This window comes from Sinocyclocheilus grahami, unplaced genomic scaffold, assembly GCF_001515645.1.
Source record: "Sinocyclocheilus grahami isolate Dianchi unplaced genomic scaffold, SAMN03320097.WGS_v1.1 scaffold346.1, whole genome shotgun sequence".
Taxonomy (NCBI): Eukaryota; Metazoa; Chordata; class Actinopteri; order Cypriniformes; family Cyprinidae; genus Sinocyclocheilus; species Sinocyclocheilus grahami.
This window is the reverse complement of record NW_015505525.1, coordinates 2,046,975-2,065,067: the sequence shown is the minus strand read 5'-3', so window position 1 is coordinate 2,065,067 and position 18,093 is coordinate 2,046,975. Positions and strand designations below refer to the sequence as shown.

General features: G+C 35.6%; 1 protein-coding gene across 2 annotated transcripts; it reads left to right on the top strand.

The window, feature by feature from the left end:
* The first annotated feature begins 948 nt into the window (after positions 1-948).
* Positions 949-16,930, top strand: rfc1 (replication factor C (activator 1) 1). 2 transcript variants are annotated; one of them, XM_016229055.1, is made up of 24 exons: positions 949-1,067; positions 1,686-1,793; positions 1,963-2,029; positions 2,275-2,367; positions 2,482-2,747; positions 2,828-2,902; positions 3,477-3,554; positions 4,757-5,098; positions 5,310-5,417; positions 5,549-5,728; positions 5,900-6,004; positions 7,385-7,772; positions 8,648-8,757; positions 8,957-9,071; positions 9,175-9,263; positions 9,859-9,996; positions 10,731-10,826; positions 10,911-11,009; positions 11,112-11,266; positions 12,765-12,882; positions 13,154-13,299; positions 13,409-13,622; positions 13,818-14,000; positions 16,162-16,930. In XM_016229055.1, the coding sequence occupies exons 1-24, from the start codon at positions 1,065-1,067 to the stop codon at positions 16,255-16,257; spliced, it is 3,372 nt and encodes a 1,123-aa protein (XP_016084541.1). In that variant the 5' UTR covers positions 949-1,064; the 3' UTR covers positions 16,258-16,930. The 2 variants fall into 2 exon arrangements, with proteins under 2 accessions (XP_016084541.1, XP_016084540.1); XM_016229054.1 differs by having other exon boundaries at positions 8,645-8,757.
* Positions 16,931-18,093: the final 1,163 nt, after the last annotated feature.

Sequence of the window (18,093 nt, the reverse complement as noted above, 5' to 3'; positions counted from 1 at the left end):
TGTTAAAGAGAAACCCCCACCCACTGCAATAAAAACGCTTGGAATAGCCAGGACAATTTTTAATATAACTCCGATTGGATTTCATATCATATATATACACCTGGGATGCCTCGAGGGTGAGTAAAACACAGGCTAATTTTCATTTTGGGAGGAACTCTCCCTTTAACCCTTGGTTGTATAACCTGAGATGTGATTGAAGGACTGTCTGTCATTGGGTTGTGTGTGTGTGTGTGTGTGTGTGTGTGTGTGCAATTGTAATTGCTGTGACAATTACAATTGTCCCCCCCCCATTTATGAAGACTTAAAATGCAGAACATAAAACTGTTATCAGACGGGTTCAGGGAGGAAGTGCTAGGGCATCCTTGGAAATGTTTAAAGAAAATGGTATAAAATTGTCAAAATGAATCAATAAAAAAGATTAAAATTATTTAGCAATAAAAATAAGAAACAGTCCAGTGCCATAATGATTAGAAAAACATGTAATTAGAAACTAAATATTTTACAAATAACATTTGAACATACATATTTTTTCCACAGTAAAATGGGTCTTTATACAAGAAACTATATAGATATCTTTTAAATTTTAAGATGAGGGTCCCTGGCACTATTATTACATATGACGTAAGAGACTAATTCAAGTTTATTTTAATCTTGACTTTAAAGAAAGTGGTTTTCATTAATGTGATCTTTTCTGTTTTATTAAAGATTCATTTAAATCTTCTAATAATATAATATTTCACATATCTTATGAATAATCATATGATGCCTCTTGGATTTAGTTTGATGCAACTGATTTCTACAGTACACATTAGACTTCCACATATAACAGCTGATGTTATAGTGTCGTTCCAACAAATAGATCTAACATCAACATAGTATCAACCCCCTCAAAAAGAAACGAAGATATTATCAAATGTTTTGCGCTGGTCTCTCTCTCCCTCCATCTGCGCGTCATCACGCTGCGCCTGAGTTGAGGATCATTGGCGCCAAAGAGGATTGAAGAAGCACTACTGTCTCGCAAATTGTCAAAAACATAAAGAAAAGCTATTGACACATGCTTAGAAATGGTGAGTCAGCTTATTAATGAACCATCTGTAGAAATAAAGACACAATCCGAGACGAGCTCAATGCAGCTGATCAGGCTGTTTGGCTAAAGAAAGCAGTTAGCACCTACTTGCAGCTTTTTGGTGTTTGTTAATAGACTAGAAACGAATAAACAATATCGACAAAAGCAATAAAACATGCAAAGGCTATTTATGAACTTGGTAGTCCGTGTACTTCTCACGCGTGCGTTTGTTTACGTCTTGGTCGAGAAATATTTCAGCATTTAAACGAACTCTTAACAACGAATAAGATCGACTGACTGCCAGTAGACAGGCCGTTATAAAGTGATGTGATACTACATAATAACATTACAATACAGATTTTTATGTTTTGGTAATAACGAAGCACCTGCTTCCTGTTTGTTATTGTCAACTTTGAATGTAAACATGCGACAGAACAAACTCAGCCTGCGGTTACTATGGTAGTAGATGCTCTACACGTTTATTAGCCTATTCCATTTCAAATTATAATAATACAACTACATAAAAATGGTATTGTTATATGTATATATATATATATATATATATATATATATATATACACACACAATTTCTTTTTTAATTCACTTTTGTTTATTTCAGGATATCCGGAGGTTTTTTGCATCCACTAAACCTGCGGCCCCCAAACCTTCCAGTGGAAGCACCAGCACTGATGAAGAGCAGAAGAAGAAACAAAAAGCAAAGCCTAAGGTAGAACAACAGTCTAATGCCATTGAATTAAATCTCAAATGTACAAAGCTGGTATTTGTACAGAATCTATATGAGATGGCATTTACAGTGTAATTACATTTTCACATTCTTCGTTTCATATGTTTTATGCATTATGTAGCGCTACACGATATCCTTTCTCTCTCTTTAGGTCACAAGTCCCACATCTGATGAGAAACCATCTGGAAAACGAAAGAAAAGAGTCATAATTGATTCAGGTTCATAAACAGCTTTTTTTTTTTTAAATATTGGTGAACTTATGATGATGACCATTATGTTTATAATGTTAAGAAATGGCGGTTATCAAATACATAACGTGATTGTGGCCATACAGGAGATGGGTGCCCTGAGGTTTTTAGAAATACCTCAGCTCAGTCCAGGGGTTTTTAAACACATTCTGGGAATCATACTGATGATAATGTCAGACTATTTTTTGATGTTCTCCTCTCTCATCTTATCTTAGACTCTGAGGAAGAGAAGAAGACCAAGAGGGGCACTAAAGAGACTGATCCCGCCACAGTGAAGAAACACCCAGTAACTTACGTGTCTGATTCTGGTGAGAGAGTCAACAAACAAATGTCCACATGTATAATATAATGCTGTCAATCCATTAATATGACATGTAGATAATAATTTATACTCTTCTTTTGTCCTCTTTTTATTTCTCCAGATTCTAAACCAAAAGAAAATGGAAGAGCTAAAGGCAAGAAAGAATCAGATTCAGGAAAAGCAAAACAGGTGAAAGTCTCATCCAGTAAATCCCCAAACACGATCTCAAAGGGAGGGGGGAAGAGCTCTCAGTCTACCATCTCCCCAAAGATCGGACCAACGCCACCAAAACAAACACCTACTTCAGTAATGGCCTTCTTTGGCAGCTCAAGTGTTCTGAGGTCAGACAAGAAACTAGTGGCCAGTACCAGCACTAAGAGGAAGGCAGTGAGTAGAGAGAATAAATAAAAGTGTGTGTGCTTAAAGTGTATAAATATTCAAACTCATCGCTGTTTGGTCTTCGCCAGCCCACACAGGAAACTGAGGAGTTGTTCAGTGATGAAGTCATTGCAAAAGAACTTCAGATGGATGAAGACATGGAGGTTGGTTCAGGACACACAGCACATGTTCCTGTATTAATCAGAATTTGGTCATATCAAAATTTTATGCTGTTATATTCTGTAATCAGGGAATTATAGAGTTGAATTATGATTCATAATTACTCAAATAAATTTAAATAAATGTCAAGCACAAGATTACCATAAGAGCATGTTATGAATACATGGTTATGAAGATGTGTATCTTATTCTGGAATATTCCAGTAGCTTTTTTTTTTCGGAATAAAGGCTTATCCAAAACATACCTTAATTGGAAAACATTGCATGTAGCTGTATTATAGAGTTGAATTATGATTCATAATTACTCAAATAAATTTAAATAAATGTCAAGCACAAGATTACCATAAGAGCATGTTATGAATACATGGTTATGAAGATGTGTATCTTATTCTGGAATATTCCAGTAGCTTTTTTTTTTCGGAATAAAGGCTTATCCAAAACATACCTTAATTGGATAATAAACCAACTTTTCATAGCTGGTTTATTATCATACAAAAAATGTAGTACATTTTGTATATGTATGAACACACAATGCAGAACTTGTGTATTTTTGTGTTAGTTGGAAAAGCAGATCCATGATGATGAGGAATTTGCAAGAACATTAGCCATGCTGGATGAAGCTCCCTTACAGAAAAAGGTTGGTGTGCAGAATTTCTCTATAGTTTGTCTTAAAGGGATAGTTCACCCAAAAATGAAAATTTGATGTTTATCCGCTTACCCCCAGGGCATCCAAGATGTAGGTGACTTTGTTTCTTCAGTAGAACACAACCGTTGCAGTCTGTCAGTCATATAATGGAGGTGAATTGGAATCACGGCTTTGAGAGTCAAAAAAAACGTACACAAACAAAACCAAATTAAACCCTGCGGCTTGTGACGATACATTGATGTGTAAAAACATGAAACGATCGTCTGTGCAAGAAACTGAACAGTATTTATATCGTTTTTTACCTCTGATTTACTGCAATGTCCAAACTGTCCTGAGCGCATTCACGCGAATGGCTTCTTCTTCAGCCGGTGCGTGATGAGTCTTATTTTACTTGCTTTATGGCGGATTGCAGACTTATAAGTGCATTACCGCCATCTCTCAAATGGACCATTGACACTCCTAATTGAGATTGTAGATAGAGTGTCAATGGTCCATTTGAGAGATAGGTGGCGGTAATGCACTTATAAGTCTGCGATCTGCCGTAAAGCAAGCAAGAAGAAGAAGACGACGCGTCACATCGACATTGCAGTAAATCAGAGGTAAATAACGATATAAATACTGTTCAGTTTCTTGCACAGACCGATCGTTTTGTGTCTTTACACATCAATGTATCGTCACGAGCCGCAGGGTTTAATTTGGTTTTGTTTGTGTATGTTTTATGACTCTCAAAGCCGTGATTCCTATTCACCTCCATTATATGACTGACAGACTGCAACAGTTTGAGTTAAAAATCTCAGTTTGTGTTCTACTGAAGAAACAAAGTCACCTACATCTTGGATGCATTGGGGGTAAGCAGATAAACATCAAATTAAAATTTTTTTGGGTGAACTATCCCTTTAACACTACATCTGCTTATGTAAACATGTATATTGTTCATTTTTGTCCTATCTATTAATTGTTTAAAAAATTAAAATTTTTTTTTAAAGCAATTCAGTTCAAATGTCTGGTGTTAAAAAGAAAAATAAATGAACTAAAAAAAGCTTATTATGAGTAATTATAAATATTTTAACAGGTTTACTCTTTATTAATATTTGGAAAAACTTGTCTTTTAAAGTCATGTGGTGCAGCCAACAAAGTACATATGTTATGTTGTGTTCATTTTTTATTTTATTTATTTGTTTTTTGGTTCTTAGGCTCGGGTGGACTCTGTCTCCACCTCCAAGAGCAGCTCTCATGCAATTTCCTCAGATACCAAACCCAAAAAGGACCCGTCCCCTAAAAAGAGTCCTGTGAAGACCAGCTCCAAACTGGCTCAGATGAAAAGACGACAGGAAGAAGTGAACGAGCAAAGGGAAAAAGATAGGAGTGAAAAGCAGATTAAGATTTCTCCTAAGAAAGAGCCAATCTCACCCACTAGCTCAGAGCGGGCAGCTACGCCCAAAAGTAGCGTTTCCACGGGAATGACAAAATCCAGGAATTTTTCCACGCCTAAAAGTGACAGTGCACCCAATAAAACCTCACCAACAAAACCAGAGGTATATCATTTGAATATGCTGCTTAATTTAGGATTTAGTTAATTGATATGTCTAATGTTTAAGAAGTTAAAAGAGAGTACAACATATTTGGTTTCATGTTTAATGCTGTTCACAATATGTTGTTTCAAGACAGATTACAAAATAAGGCACTACCTTGTTTTGCTGTGCTAGTGAGCAAATCAAAAGCTTTCCTGTGTCTCTGTTGTTTCAGAATACAAGTCCTGAGGATCTAGAGAAAAAACGGGCAAATTCATCAGCCTACCGTAACTATTTAAACCGAGAAGGACCACGAGCACTGGGGTCTAAAGAGATACCACAGGTAAAAACACCTAAACGACTCATGTTGACAACTGAAGGCCTATCGTCTTGTTGCTATTTGTGATTATCTTTTAGGAATCAAATTATACTTATCCTTTAAGCTGCTTGAACAATGTTATGTGTGTGTTTTAGGGAGCAGAGAACTGCCTGGAGGGTTGTGTGTTTGTGTTGACCGGTGTGTTAGAATCTATGGAGAGGGATGATGCTAAGTCACTAATAGAGCGATATGGCGGGAAAGTCACAGGAAACATCAGCCGTAAAACTACTTACCTTGTTCTGGGACGAGACAGTGGAGCCTCAAAAACTGAGAAGGTCCTAATTAAAAAATGTTTTTTTACATGTCATTATTTCTCTTCATTCGAACATGAGTGTTGCTTCTCCATGTTTCTTTTTCAATATATTTCTAATTTACCCTTTTAATTGAATTAAATGTAATTATTTTAACATAATTTTTTCAATGTCATTTCAATGTTTGTTCCTTAGGCGGAGAGTTTTGGAACTAAGATCATTAATGAAGATGAGTTGTTGGAACTCATAAGAACCAAACCAGGCAAGAAGTCTAAATACGAGATTGCAGCAGAGGCAGAGGTACAGCAGCTCCCATCAACCCTCCTGTCCTTCCACTAGTTCTTTCACACTAGGGCTGCATGATATTTAGCAAATTAAATCCATGTAGTGATATGGCTAAATGCAAAAATATATATATATTGGGATTATTTTGTAATATATTGTAATTTGAGCTGCAATATTACATTCAATTTCATATGCAAATGTCTCATGTTGCTGCTGCTGAGACATCCAGACACAAACAACAATTACTGCTAATTAAAATAGTTACGTTTAAGGGTGTTCACATTTGGCTTCACTCTTTAGAAGAACTGAATAACGCTTTAAATTACAAAACAAATATTTATGTCTTTAAATTCTTCACTTCAAATGTTCAAGACCTCAAGTTTTAGCATCAGATGCTCAAGCTTATTTTGGTGCAATATTGGTGAATTGCTGGCAACGTCTATCTGCAAAAATGTTGGAAGTTATGCAAATATGAATAAAAATATAGTGAACCTGGCCCACATTGCATTCCCAAATGCACACTGAACTCACAGCACTTGTAGAGAATTTGTGAAAAGCAGTATTTAATGTTAACTGCTCTAAAAACTCATGTAAATGAGCAATGTGTTGCATCTCTAAAGCACAGCACAACAGACTATACTTTAATTAAACCGTAGCCTTTGATTTAATAATAGCAATTTGATAAGATATATAGTGCGGTGTAATTTTCATTGTAGTTAATTCAGCCCTGTTTTTTTTTATTTTAATGCTGCACTCAATTGAATTAATTATTAGCTTTTAATTTACTCTCAAACCCCTCGTTTGGGAAACCCTAGTTTAAGGTTTCAGAAGTTACAGTAGGATAAGAAATTATGTGTACTATAAAACAGAATTATTTTTATGAAATACTAAATTGTTATTGTACAATACTAATATATTTCTTATTTTGTCTAATATTGTTATTTAATAATAATCATAATAAGAATCATATTATTTTATAGTCATATCGAATAGGTCAACCAGTAGGAATTTATCCAATTTATGTATTATTATTATTATTTTTTTTACTTTGTTCATTTGATGCTTAGTGAAAGAAGTTTGGTTGAAGTTTTGTAATACATATACTCTTGTTCTGAACACCCAAATTTTTCCCAAAACATTTAGTCCTAAAAGTATTCAAAGTAAAAAGTCATTATTCATCTTTTTATTTTTATTTTCTTTGCACCATAGTCAATAATTATTTCCAAATATAGCTATTTAAGTTATCTGGTCAAAATGTCCTGTATATTTTCATATTGAAACATATATTGCAGAAAAACTAAATATTACATACAAAATATGTCAGTTTTTTTATATCATGCACATACTGGACTTTGGTTTATTTAACAAACTGTCTGTCTATCTTCCGTATTACAGAATAAATCCTCTAAAACAAGGACTCCAGACTCTAGAGGCAAACCCACTCCTCCATCCAAGAAGGCCACACCACAAGGGCCCCGCGCCAACAAGAGAAGCCCTTCAGAAGGGAAGTCTAAGCCTGGCTCTGCTTCTAAATCTGGAACACTTGGGGCCTCTCGTTCAGAGGTCAAAAAGAGTTTGAGCTTTGATCAATCCAAGAGAGCATCCCCTGTATCCCACTCTACCCCTGAGAGTGAGGGCAGCAGCCTGTTGTGGGTGGATAAGTACCGCCCCCGTAGTCTGAAGAGCCTGATTGGGCAGCAGGGGGATCAGAGTTGTGCTAACAAGCTTCTGCGTTGGTTACAGAACTGGCATAAACATCACAGCAGCAATACAAAAGCACCATGTCAGTATTTAAAGTTTGTTCCTACTTAATGTTCACAATCAGTGAATATTTGGGTAGTTGACATATAATCTATCATAGTCTACATGGTAACAATTTATTTTAAGGTGTCCTTGTTACACGTTACATGTATTTACTATTATGATAACAATAAATTATGCATAATTACACGCATGTAACCCTAAACCAAACCCTAATTCTAAGCCTATCCATATAGTAAGTACATGTAGTTAATTAATATTATTCAGTACTTAAATGTATAATTACACTGTAACTAGGACACCTTAAAATAAAGTTTAACCGTCTACATAAAGATTTTAGTTACAAATTTTGGATTAGGGTATATGTGTGTGTATATATATATATATATATATATGTATGTATATGTATGAATGTATATGTATGACAAATGCAATAGTCCCTAAAATATCAGGTAATATAAATTGTATAAGAAAAGAATAGTAAATGTTGTTTCAGATGTTTTTTTTTTTTAGTTTAGTATGTTATACTACTACTTAATTTCATGTCAACTACCCATGTTCAGAATGGCATGCTACCAGTTTGCAAGGTCTATTTGAACCAATGACCTGCTACAATTTCCAAAGCATACATTATATAACCAGAGTACACAGTTTCCCATAATGCAGTGCGCTTGACTTCACCATAAGCATTTGCATTTTACTCTTGCAGTAGCATTTTTAATACTGTGCATACTGTTTCACATACTAATTTTTACTAGTAGTATGCGATTAGCAGTATGTACTGGGTAGTAAAACCATTCGGACCATACTCGGTGTGTTTATTCTAATGCACTCTTTAGGCTAAAATTCTGTTCAACCAATTTTCATTATTTTTGTGTCTGTCTTTCTGGAAAGCAGCCAAATTTGGAAAGTTTGGGAGTAAAGATGACGGTTCTGGATTTAAGGCTGCATTGTTATCTGGGCCTCCTGGTGTTGGGAAGACCACTACTGCTGCTCTCGTCTGTGAGGTCAGTTCATTCTCACTCATAATCATTTATAAATTAACATTGTTTAACTGTTTCAAAAAAGTCTGCGTAATCCTTTTAAAGTGTTTAACATGGGGTCAAGAATTAAATCATTAGTGAATGATTGTAAACGCAGTGTGTCTGTTTTGACAGTTTCATTGCATTGGTTAATGCGTTAATAGAGTTCCATATGTGCTTGTAGGAGTTGGGTTACAGCTACGTGGAGATGAATGCGAGCTGCACCCGCAGTAAGAACAGCTTAAAGGAAGTGATCGCAGAATCACTCAACAACACCAGCATTAAGAACTTCTATACCGGTAATTAGCTTAATTAATTAGGTAGCATCTGTAAAAGGGTTTGGAGTTAAACCTCAGTGATTACAATGTAAACATTGTATGTTTCTGTGTTTAATGGTGTCAGGTGCATCTCAGACAGTGAGCAGTAAACATGTCCTCATAATGGACGAGGTGGACGGGATGGCAGGAAATGAAGACAGAGGAGGAATACAGGTCGGCATACACACTCTCATTCAATTGCATTATCTGTCTTTACCAGAGGTGGTGCTCAAGGAGCAAAAGTGGACCAGATACTGTTTAAATCCTTATGGGTTCTATGGCTGTGTGTGGAATGGAGCATTAGCTTACTAATTACTGAATATGGCACAGTATTTATTGTATACTGCTTACATTTTTTTTTACAAATATTGTGTGTAACAGTTGCCATTGTTCCACAATAAATGTTGTAGTATGCAAGCTCATTCATTTTTGAGTGCAACAACTAAAATTCTAGTTTTTATAAAAACTGTTTTTGCATAGATTTTGCATCCTTTTCATTCCTTATGCTGGAAATGAAGGTCAAGTCATTTCAATGTGGGAAACAGTAATCTACGCAATATTCTGTTCTATACTGTTCATTTTGAGCAAATGTAGTAAGTATTCTGTGCATGCAGAAAATGTACATACTGTGTGCAGTATATAGACTACATAATGCAGTCTTGGTAAGAGTAGTATGGTAGTGTGCCATTAAACTGGTACATGTGCACACCAGTGTTTCCAGTGTCATTGTGGTTTTTGACTCTTGTGCTTCGCTCTTTGACCCACACAGGAGATGATTGGTTTGATAAAACAGTCAAAGATTCCTATTATCTGCATGTGTAATGACCGCAATCATCAGAAGATCCGCTCGCTGGCTAACTACTGCTACGACCTGCGGTTTCAGAGACCCCGTGTTGAGCAGATCAAGGTGCTCACTGACATTTCAAATAATTGTCTGATTAAATCAGTGTTTTATAGAAATTTTACATCATTTTTATATTTTTGAGTTCAGCGTGTTTACCTTGTGTCACATGTGCTTCTCTAGAATAATGACCTAGAAATAGTGCAGAATCTTAGGTATTTCTTATTCACTTTTGCATCATAACTTTTCTTTGTGTTTTTGGATATACAAATATTTTAAATGTTTTATTTCCAGGTTTAAACATCCCAGGTTTTATTTTTTAGTAATAACAATAAATTATGCATGATTACAACCAACTAACTCTAAAGGTCCTTGCACACCGAGTTCGAAATTTTCGTATGCGTTTTTTTTTTTTCATATTCGTCATCCGTTCCTATCAAAATGCTTGCTACGATGCGAAAACGCAGAAAATTGAACCTGAACCGAATTTTTTATGACAGACGAAAGTTTCGGAGGCAGTGTGTAAACGTCATTGACACAACGTGAGGTCGTATTTAATTTTTTTAACGTGTAAAAATTTCGGACGAAAATTTTGGACTCAGTGTGCAATGACCTTGAGTCTCACCCAAACACTATAGTAGGTACATGTTGTTAGTTATTTGTAGTTAATACTACGTTTTTGTAAGATTACACTGTAACAAGGACATGTTAACATAATGTAAATAAAAAAAAATCTTATTTTAGTCAGTATCACACTTATTGCAGTCAAAAATAATTAAGCTTCCTTTTTGACCAATCAGGGGGCTATAATGTCTATAGCTTTCAAAGAGGGTCTGAAGATCCCACCCCCAGCACTTAATGAAGTCATTCTGGCGTCCAATCAGGATATTCGGCAGGTATTAATAAACAAATCAGTTGTCTTTATCACTGATTCAGTGTCTTTAGCAGCACTGCAAAATTAATGTGTTTCTATTCCCTAGGTACTGCATAATCTGAGCATGTGGTCTGCTAAAGACAAAGTCATGACCTATGACCAGGCCAAAGCTGATGCTAACAATGCTAAGAAGGACATGAAACTGGTATGTGCATGCTGTTAAATACATTATACTGTACACACACTGTACAATCACTGGTGCATTGATGATGTGAGAGTATGAATATTTGTGGGTTTACATATGCAGGGTCCATTTGATGTGTGTCGGAAGGTGTTTGCTTCAGGAGAGGAAACCGCCCACATGTCTTTGATTGACAAATCAGACCTTTTCTTCCATGATTACTCTTTAGCACCACTATTTGTTCAAGAAAACTACCTGCATGTCCGACCAGCTGCTGCAGGGTAGGTTTTAGACTTGCACACCACAAGGGCAGTTTTTCCAAACTTTTACAATATTCAATACGTATCACAATATTTTTGCATTTGCTCTAATTTAAAAGGTGATTCTTGCTTGCTCCCCATGAAAAGACCTGATCTAGACAGAACAGCTATTGTTACATACAATACATACAAAATATAGACATAATGACCACTTATTGCCTTTTATCGCATTAACACAAAATAAACATTTAGGTATTTATACCTAATATTACCAAGAAGTGCAATCTTCACCATCACTGCATTTAACAGTGTTCTTGTTAAACATCGTACATATACTTACTTTAGTAATAACAGTAAATTGTGCATAATTACAAGCAACGTAACTCTAAACCAAACTCTAATCCTAACCATAACTTTCAGTGCATGTTGTTAATTAATATTATACCATGGTTTGGCTGGCAGGTATGCATTAAAACTGTTTAATGCACAGTTAGTTTCAAATCAGTTTAATCACCATTCTATATTAACGCGCTGCTTTAATTGATGCACACAAACCCACACACAGAGAGAGAGATCGGAGATTGTACTGCACACACACAGAAACTTGTTGTCAACGCTGTTAATAAAATAGTCTAGATACTAGATCGCTACATTATATTCCTCAGCAACGAGGTGGTAATCGCTGTTTTTGAAGTAATTAAACACAGCTTCATTGTTTGTAGAGAGACGTGCAGACGCAGGTAACGCACACACAACTGTCATCTCTCTCTCGATCGATTGATCGATAATTCATACAACTATAATAATCAATTCAAATATATGTGATCTTACCGCACTATTTCATCTCTGTGACTGATTTGAAGCAGGCGGAATGCTAGCATTTGACACTCTGTGTCAGTTTTACCCTTCTGGTCAAATATTGTTCTGTGAATATTATTAACAGCTTTAACTTGTCAATGCTGGCAAATGACCATGGTATAAGCGGGATAATGCACGCCTAGCTGTGCGTTAAACAATTTTAATGCACTTCCTGGCCTCCAAGTCATGCGTTAAAATCATTAAATGCACAGCTAGCCATGCATTATCCCTTACTTAACCCATTACTTAACTTTCAATTTGTACACTGTAACAAGAGCACCTTAAAATAAAGTGTAACCCAATCTTCCTGTAAAAAGTTGCATTTGCTGAATCGAAGCGAGTTCTTTGGAGAACAAAGAAACAAATGTGTCAGGTCTGTTGGTTTGCATTTCCACCTAATGTACAGATGTATTTTGACTTTGGACTGATGAATTTGGCTTACTGTCTTTAGAAAGATGAGCTAAACTTTTAATATTATCACTGTATACACAATTTTCCCTAATTTTGTGTCAGCAAAATTATTGTACTGACCATCCATAACACACAATAACATTTGTAGCTTGTAATTTGTGCACCATGTATTTATTACAAGACTTTTTAAGTCTATTCTGACTGTAAATGAGAGCGTGATGGTATAATTGTGACATTTGATGTTCATCAGGGGAAATCTGAAGAATCATTTGGTGTTGTTGAGTAAAACAGCAGACAGCATTTGCGATGGAGATTTAGTGGACAAACAGATCCGCTCCAGACAGGCATGGTCTCTGCTTCCCACACAGGTAACGTACTTTCCTGCCATTATCTTCTCATCGGTGTTGACCAACAAATCCTCAGTCAACAGCTTTGATTGCTGCAGCAGCACTGAGATAATCAGGCCCTGAAGTGGCTATTTTCAAAATTACATTTTCGAGGCAGAAACGATTAAACAAATATTTCTGCTGCAGTACTGATTTGTAACATATTACAAAATCCGTTCACATAGGTTAAGTATTTTCACATAGATCAGTGAAAACAAACTTTTTTTTTTTTTTAAATGAATCTTTTTTTCAGGCGATTTATGCGAGCGTGTTGCCGGGGGAGCTGATGCGGGGTTATATGAGTCAGTTTCCGACCTTTCCCAGCTGGTTGGGCAAGTTCTCATCAGCTGGCAAACACAGGCGCATCATACAGGAGCTTGCTTCACACATGAGCCTAAAGTGAGAAAACACAAACACTTCTCACACTTTCTTCCGTCTTGTCTAAAGTATGAACTCTTTAAGCTGCATTTATGCTTCCCTAAAATCTTGCCTCTTTCTCATCCTGCAGAACGTTAAGTAGTAAGGAAGCCATAAATCTGGATTACCTGCCGTATTTGCACTCAGCAATATTAGAGCCTCTTCAGTCGCAAGGTTCAGAGGGAGCCAGTCAGAGCGTGAATCTCATGGATGATTACAACATCATCAAAGAGGATGTTGATAACATGATGGAGATCAGCTTGTGGGGCGGACAGCCGGATCCTTACTCTAAACTAGACTCCAAGGTGTGTGTGTGTGTTTGATTTTCTGAGCATATTGTAGAGTTCTCCTCCAGGACTAGAAACCGGTGGTCCAGTTGACAGTTCATTGCTTTGACAGATGCCTGCTCCGTCCGAGTTAATTGTTTTAACTGTAAAACATCTGGAGGTGCTGTATGCCACACTTTATCCCCATCAGCTGTTTTTTTCCCCTTTCTGCAGGTGAAAGCTGCATTTACAAGAGCCTACAATAAGGAATCCCATCTTACGCCGTACTCCTTACAAGTGGTGAAGAAAAGCCGCAAAGGTGCTGTTGACCCTGAGCTTATAGGAGAGCTTGAAAGTGAATCTCAGTTCCAGGAAGAGGAAGAAGACAATGGGGTTACAGCAGATGCAATGATCAAGGTAGATATCAAAATAAGAATTCAGTGTCTCTCTTTTCGACTTTCCATCAGTTTTACAATCACGTTGACCTCAATAACATCTCCTTTGGAGAACACTTAATGGGTTAGTTCAACCAAAAATAAACATTTTGTCATCATTTACTCACCCTCATGTCATTCCAAACCTGTATAAGTTTCTTATGTTGAACAGAAAAGATATTTTGAAAATGCTGGTAATCAAACAGTTGATGGTCCCCATTGAGTTCCATAGTATTTATTTTCGCTACTGTGGAAGCCAGTGGTGACCAACAACTGTTTGGTTCTTCAAAATTCTTCAAAATATCTTTGTGTTCAACATAATAAAGAAACTTATACAGGTTTGGAACGACATGAGGGTAAGTAAATGATGACAGAATGTTCATTTTTAGGTGAACTATTCCTTTAATCGCTAAGTTCACCCCACAATGTAAATTCTTTCATCACTTACTTTCATGTTGTTCCAAATTCTTAAGGCTTTCCTTCAACTAGGAAACACAAATGAAGATATTTTTAATGAAACCTGTGAGTTCTATCCCTCCATCAAAAGTCAATGCAACCAGACCTTTGTCACTTCGAAATATTCATAAAGACATTGTAAACCGTCAATATGCATCAAGTTTAACCCTTGTCTTCTAAAGAGACTTGATTGCTTTATATGGTGGTCAGATTTAGATTTAGTCATTTAGCAGACGCTTTTATCCAAAGCGACTTACAAATGAGGACAAATTACAAGACAGGAGATTTTTAGAAAATGTAATACAATTTTTTTGGGAGGAATATTGAAATGTTAATTAGTTCACCCAAAAATGCTAATTGTCAGCATTTACTCATGCCCATGTCGTTCCAAACCTGTGGCCTCCTTTGTTTCTTGAAAAATAAAATGTGAATTTTTGAAGAATTTTTCACTTTTTTTCCCATACAGTTGTATAGGAAAGAGATTCAAGCTCTCAAGCATAAAAGTACAATAAAAGTAGTTCATATGCCTCATGCTCTATATTCCAAATCTTCTGAAACCACTGTAACCGGTTCACAAAGTCAGTGAGTTAAGAAAGTTGAGAAACAGATTTGTCTCTTAAAGCCATCTTAAAGTGGCTGCTTTTATGATAATGTTTCATTAGGAAGTTTCCAGGGTTTCCATCCAAAGTTGCAAATTTAACATGCGCAAAACTGGAATATTGCATAAAACATTTGCGAACAAGCATAGTTTCCATTCAACAAGTCAAAGAGAACAAAATCATCACTTCCTGATAAACTGGCACTATAAATCACTATAAAAAGAAGGAGAATATAATAATTTTCATATATAATAAATTACTTGCGCCTCAGAGTGAGCAGACAAAACACAATGAATGCGGTCATTGCTTTCGGAGGTGGAAGCTGCTGTTTGGAGAACGCAGTCATGTAAGACATTTCTGGGTTAGCGAGTTATACAGAAATACTTTGATGACAGACTTTGCTCGTGCATTTCTGAATGACCATAACAACATTTCAGATGCTGTGGAATGAGATCGGTCCGCTTGTTAGTCAGGTTTTGCCGTCCCATAGCGCAAAGTCGCATGCTTTCTTTAATGCGCCTGGAGGAATTTATTCGCAAAATGCATTTCCATCTCCCATTATTCGCATCAACCCTTTTTCGCACAAGTCAAAAACCACCTCAAGCGAGCGTAAAAACTTTTTTGCGAATTAAGGTATTTTTATTCTAAATTTGGCGATTCCATCACTCATTTCTCATTGCGATACTTCAAAATGCGCTTTAAAACAGGGTGACAACAGCTTGAAACCTTCAGTCTGGTTTTAATTGAAAAGGTGAAAGTTTGGAACAACATGAGTGTGAGCAAATTATGACCTTTTTTAAATTTGGGGTGAACTATCCCTTTTGATCAGTTATAGTTTGTAGAAATCACAAAGTTTATGCTACAGAATTTTAGCCAAGTTGATTTTGTTACCAATAAGAGTGTAGTGCTTTCAGCAACATTTTACCATGTGTAAATTCATTCTGTAAAATTCCACATTTTCCCCCGAAATCAGCACAGAAAATGCAGATACAGTCTACATCAGGTCCTACATATAAGCGAAATATCATAACAAATCAGTCAAAATGCTACACCATTATTCACCTGATTTCTGTTTTTTTATTCTTACAGCAGAAGAAAGCTAAACCAGCAAAAGACGTCAAGCAAGAGAAACCAGGGGCTTCTGGGAAGGGGAAAGGCAGGGGTAAAGGAAAGGCCATGAAATGAGTTAAACATAGAAGTGAACGAGACAGAAAGTCCTCCTCTCTCTCTGTTTTCACAAAGATGTGAGTGGCTGAATGACGTCAGCTCTATACACAGAACTTTTTTTGTCTGTGAGTCATACTTGTGCACTTCCTGAAAGCCATCACTCAGCTTAAGCTGCTTTCAGCAGAGCGGACACTGCAGGGACCAGGAGCTGGGGGTGGACCACACATTTTCACAGAAGTTATTATATAGTTCACGGTTCATTAAGCATACACACATGCATCATACTGTTAACACATGGCGCTGAAGCTATATTCATCTTAAAGGTAAACAGAATTAAGGGCACTTAATGTCACTGTACTCGTGTAACCCTCATGACAAAGTACACAAGCATTTTAATATATTAGCTTCAGCTTTTCACATTTAATCACACATACACCCTCTTCCACATGGATACCAACTGTACTTGCTGCATGTCAGCTAGCGACCACACATCGTGTATATATGTATCTGCCATATTAGCATTTTTCCCTTTGTTACTTTGAATACTTGCAGATAAATATATATAAATAACCCCTTTCTTAGTGTTTTCTATTGCAGTACTTTTGGATTGATAGTGTCTGATATTAACCTGAAGATTATCCTGTAAAAGACTGAATGTGTGCGATTCAAAAATTAAAACGAGAATTATGTTGTAGAGATGTATTGTGTTTGCTTGTTATAATTATCTCCAAGTGTTGATCAGATGGTAAAAAGAGCTCAACTACTGTAATTGCTGTTATATATCTGGGTAAACGGCTCACTGCATAGCTCCAGGTATATATATATATATATATACTGTATATAAAATTTCAGTATTGCACTTTCAGTACTTCATTTGTAGTCTAACATGAAGACTTTAATACACAATTATTTACTGCAATAAAATAATTTATTTTGTATACAGATAAATTTACAGTAGAAAAAGAAATCTATGAGCTGATGAATGTTGATTGTCATGTTAAAGAACAGTGAAGCACTGCCTTACATGGAATACATCTGACAACATATACAGACAATAATTATACAGCTATAATTGTTCATTATTGAGTTAGTCAGAAAATTTTGCTATATATTAGTCTTGCTTAAAATAGTTTTTTTTGCATGATTTGACAACCTAAATGTGTAACTGAACCACACTTATGAATAACTATGCATAATGTGAGCTCTTAGCACTAACTATGCCAGTTATATGTTTAAAGGCTGAAAGTGGACATTAGTGGTAAAAATCTGTGTTGTGAAGCAATACAGTACAAAAAAAAAGCTGATATGTGTAAAAGAATCACAGTTTAGCACAATGGTTCTCAACCGTTTCATTTCATGAAGCTTGAAATTATTTGTGGATAATTTACACACACACACACACACACACACACACATATATATATGTGTGTGTGTTTGCTGTCAAATCGATTAATATCCAAAATAAAAGTGTTTACATTATATAGGCGTGTACTGTGTATATTTATATGTATATATAAATACACACATGTATACATTTAAGAAATATTTACATATATATATGTATATTCATATTTATATGATTTATATTATACATAAATATATTTCTTAAATGTATACATGTATGTGTGTGTGTGTTGATATATGCATATAAATATACACAGTGCACACATATTATGTAAACAAAAACATTTCTTATTTTGGATGCGATAAATCATGATTAATCGATTTGACATATATATATATATTCCACAATTTTATTTTCTATTTTGTTTTTCAATTAAATCAATATTAGGGAAAATGTTTTTTTTTCAAATCATATTTATATTTTATATAATTTATTCTATTTTTATAGTT

Excerpts from the sequence above, each read along its gene's own strand:
- rfc1 (XM_016229054.1), top strand. Across the intron at positions 5,418-5,548 it reads GGTCTAAAGAGATACCACAG|GGAGCAGAGAACTGCCTGGA; the intron begins GTAAAAACACCT and ends TGTGTGTTTTAG. Across the intron at positions 10,827-10,910 it reads CCAATCAGGATATTCGGCAG|GTACTGCATAATCTGAGCAT; the intron begins GTATTAATAAAC and ends TCTATTCCCTAG.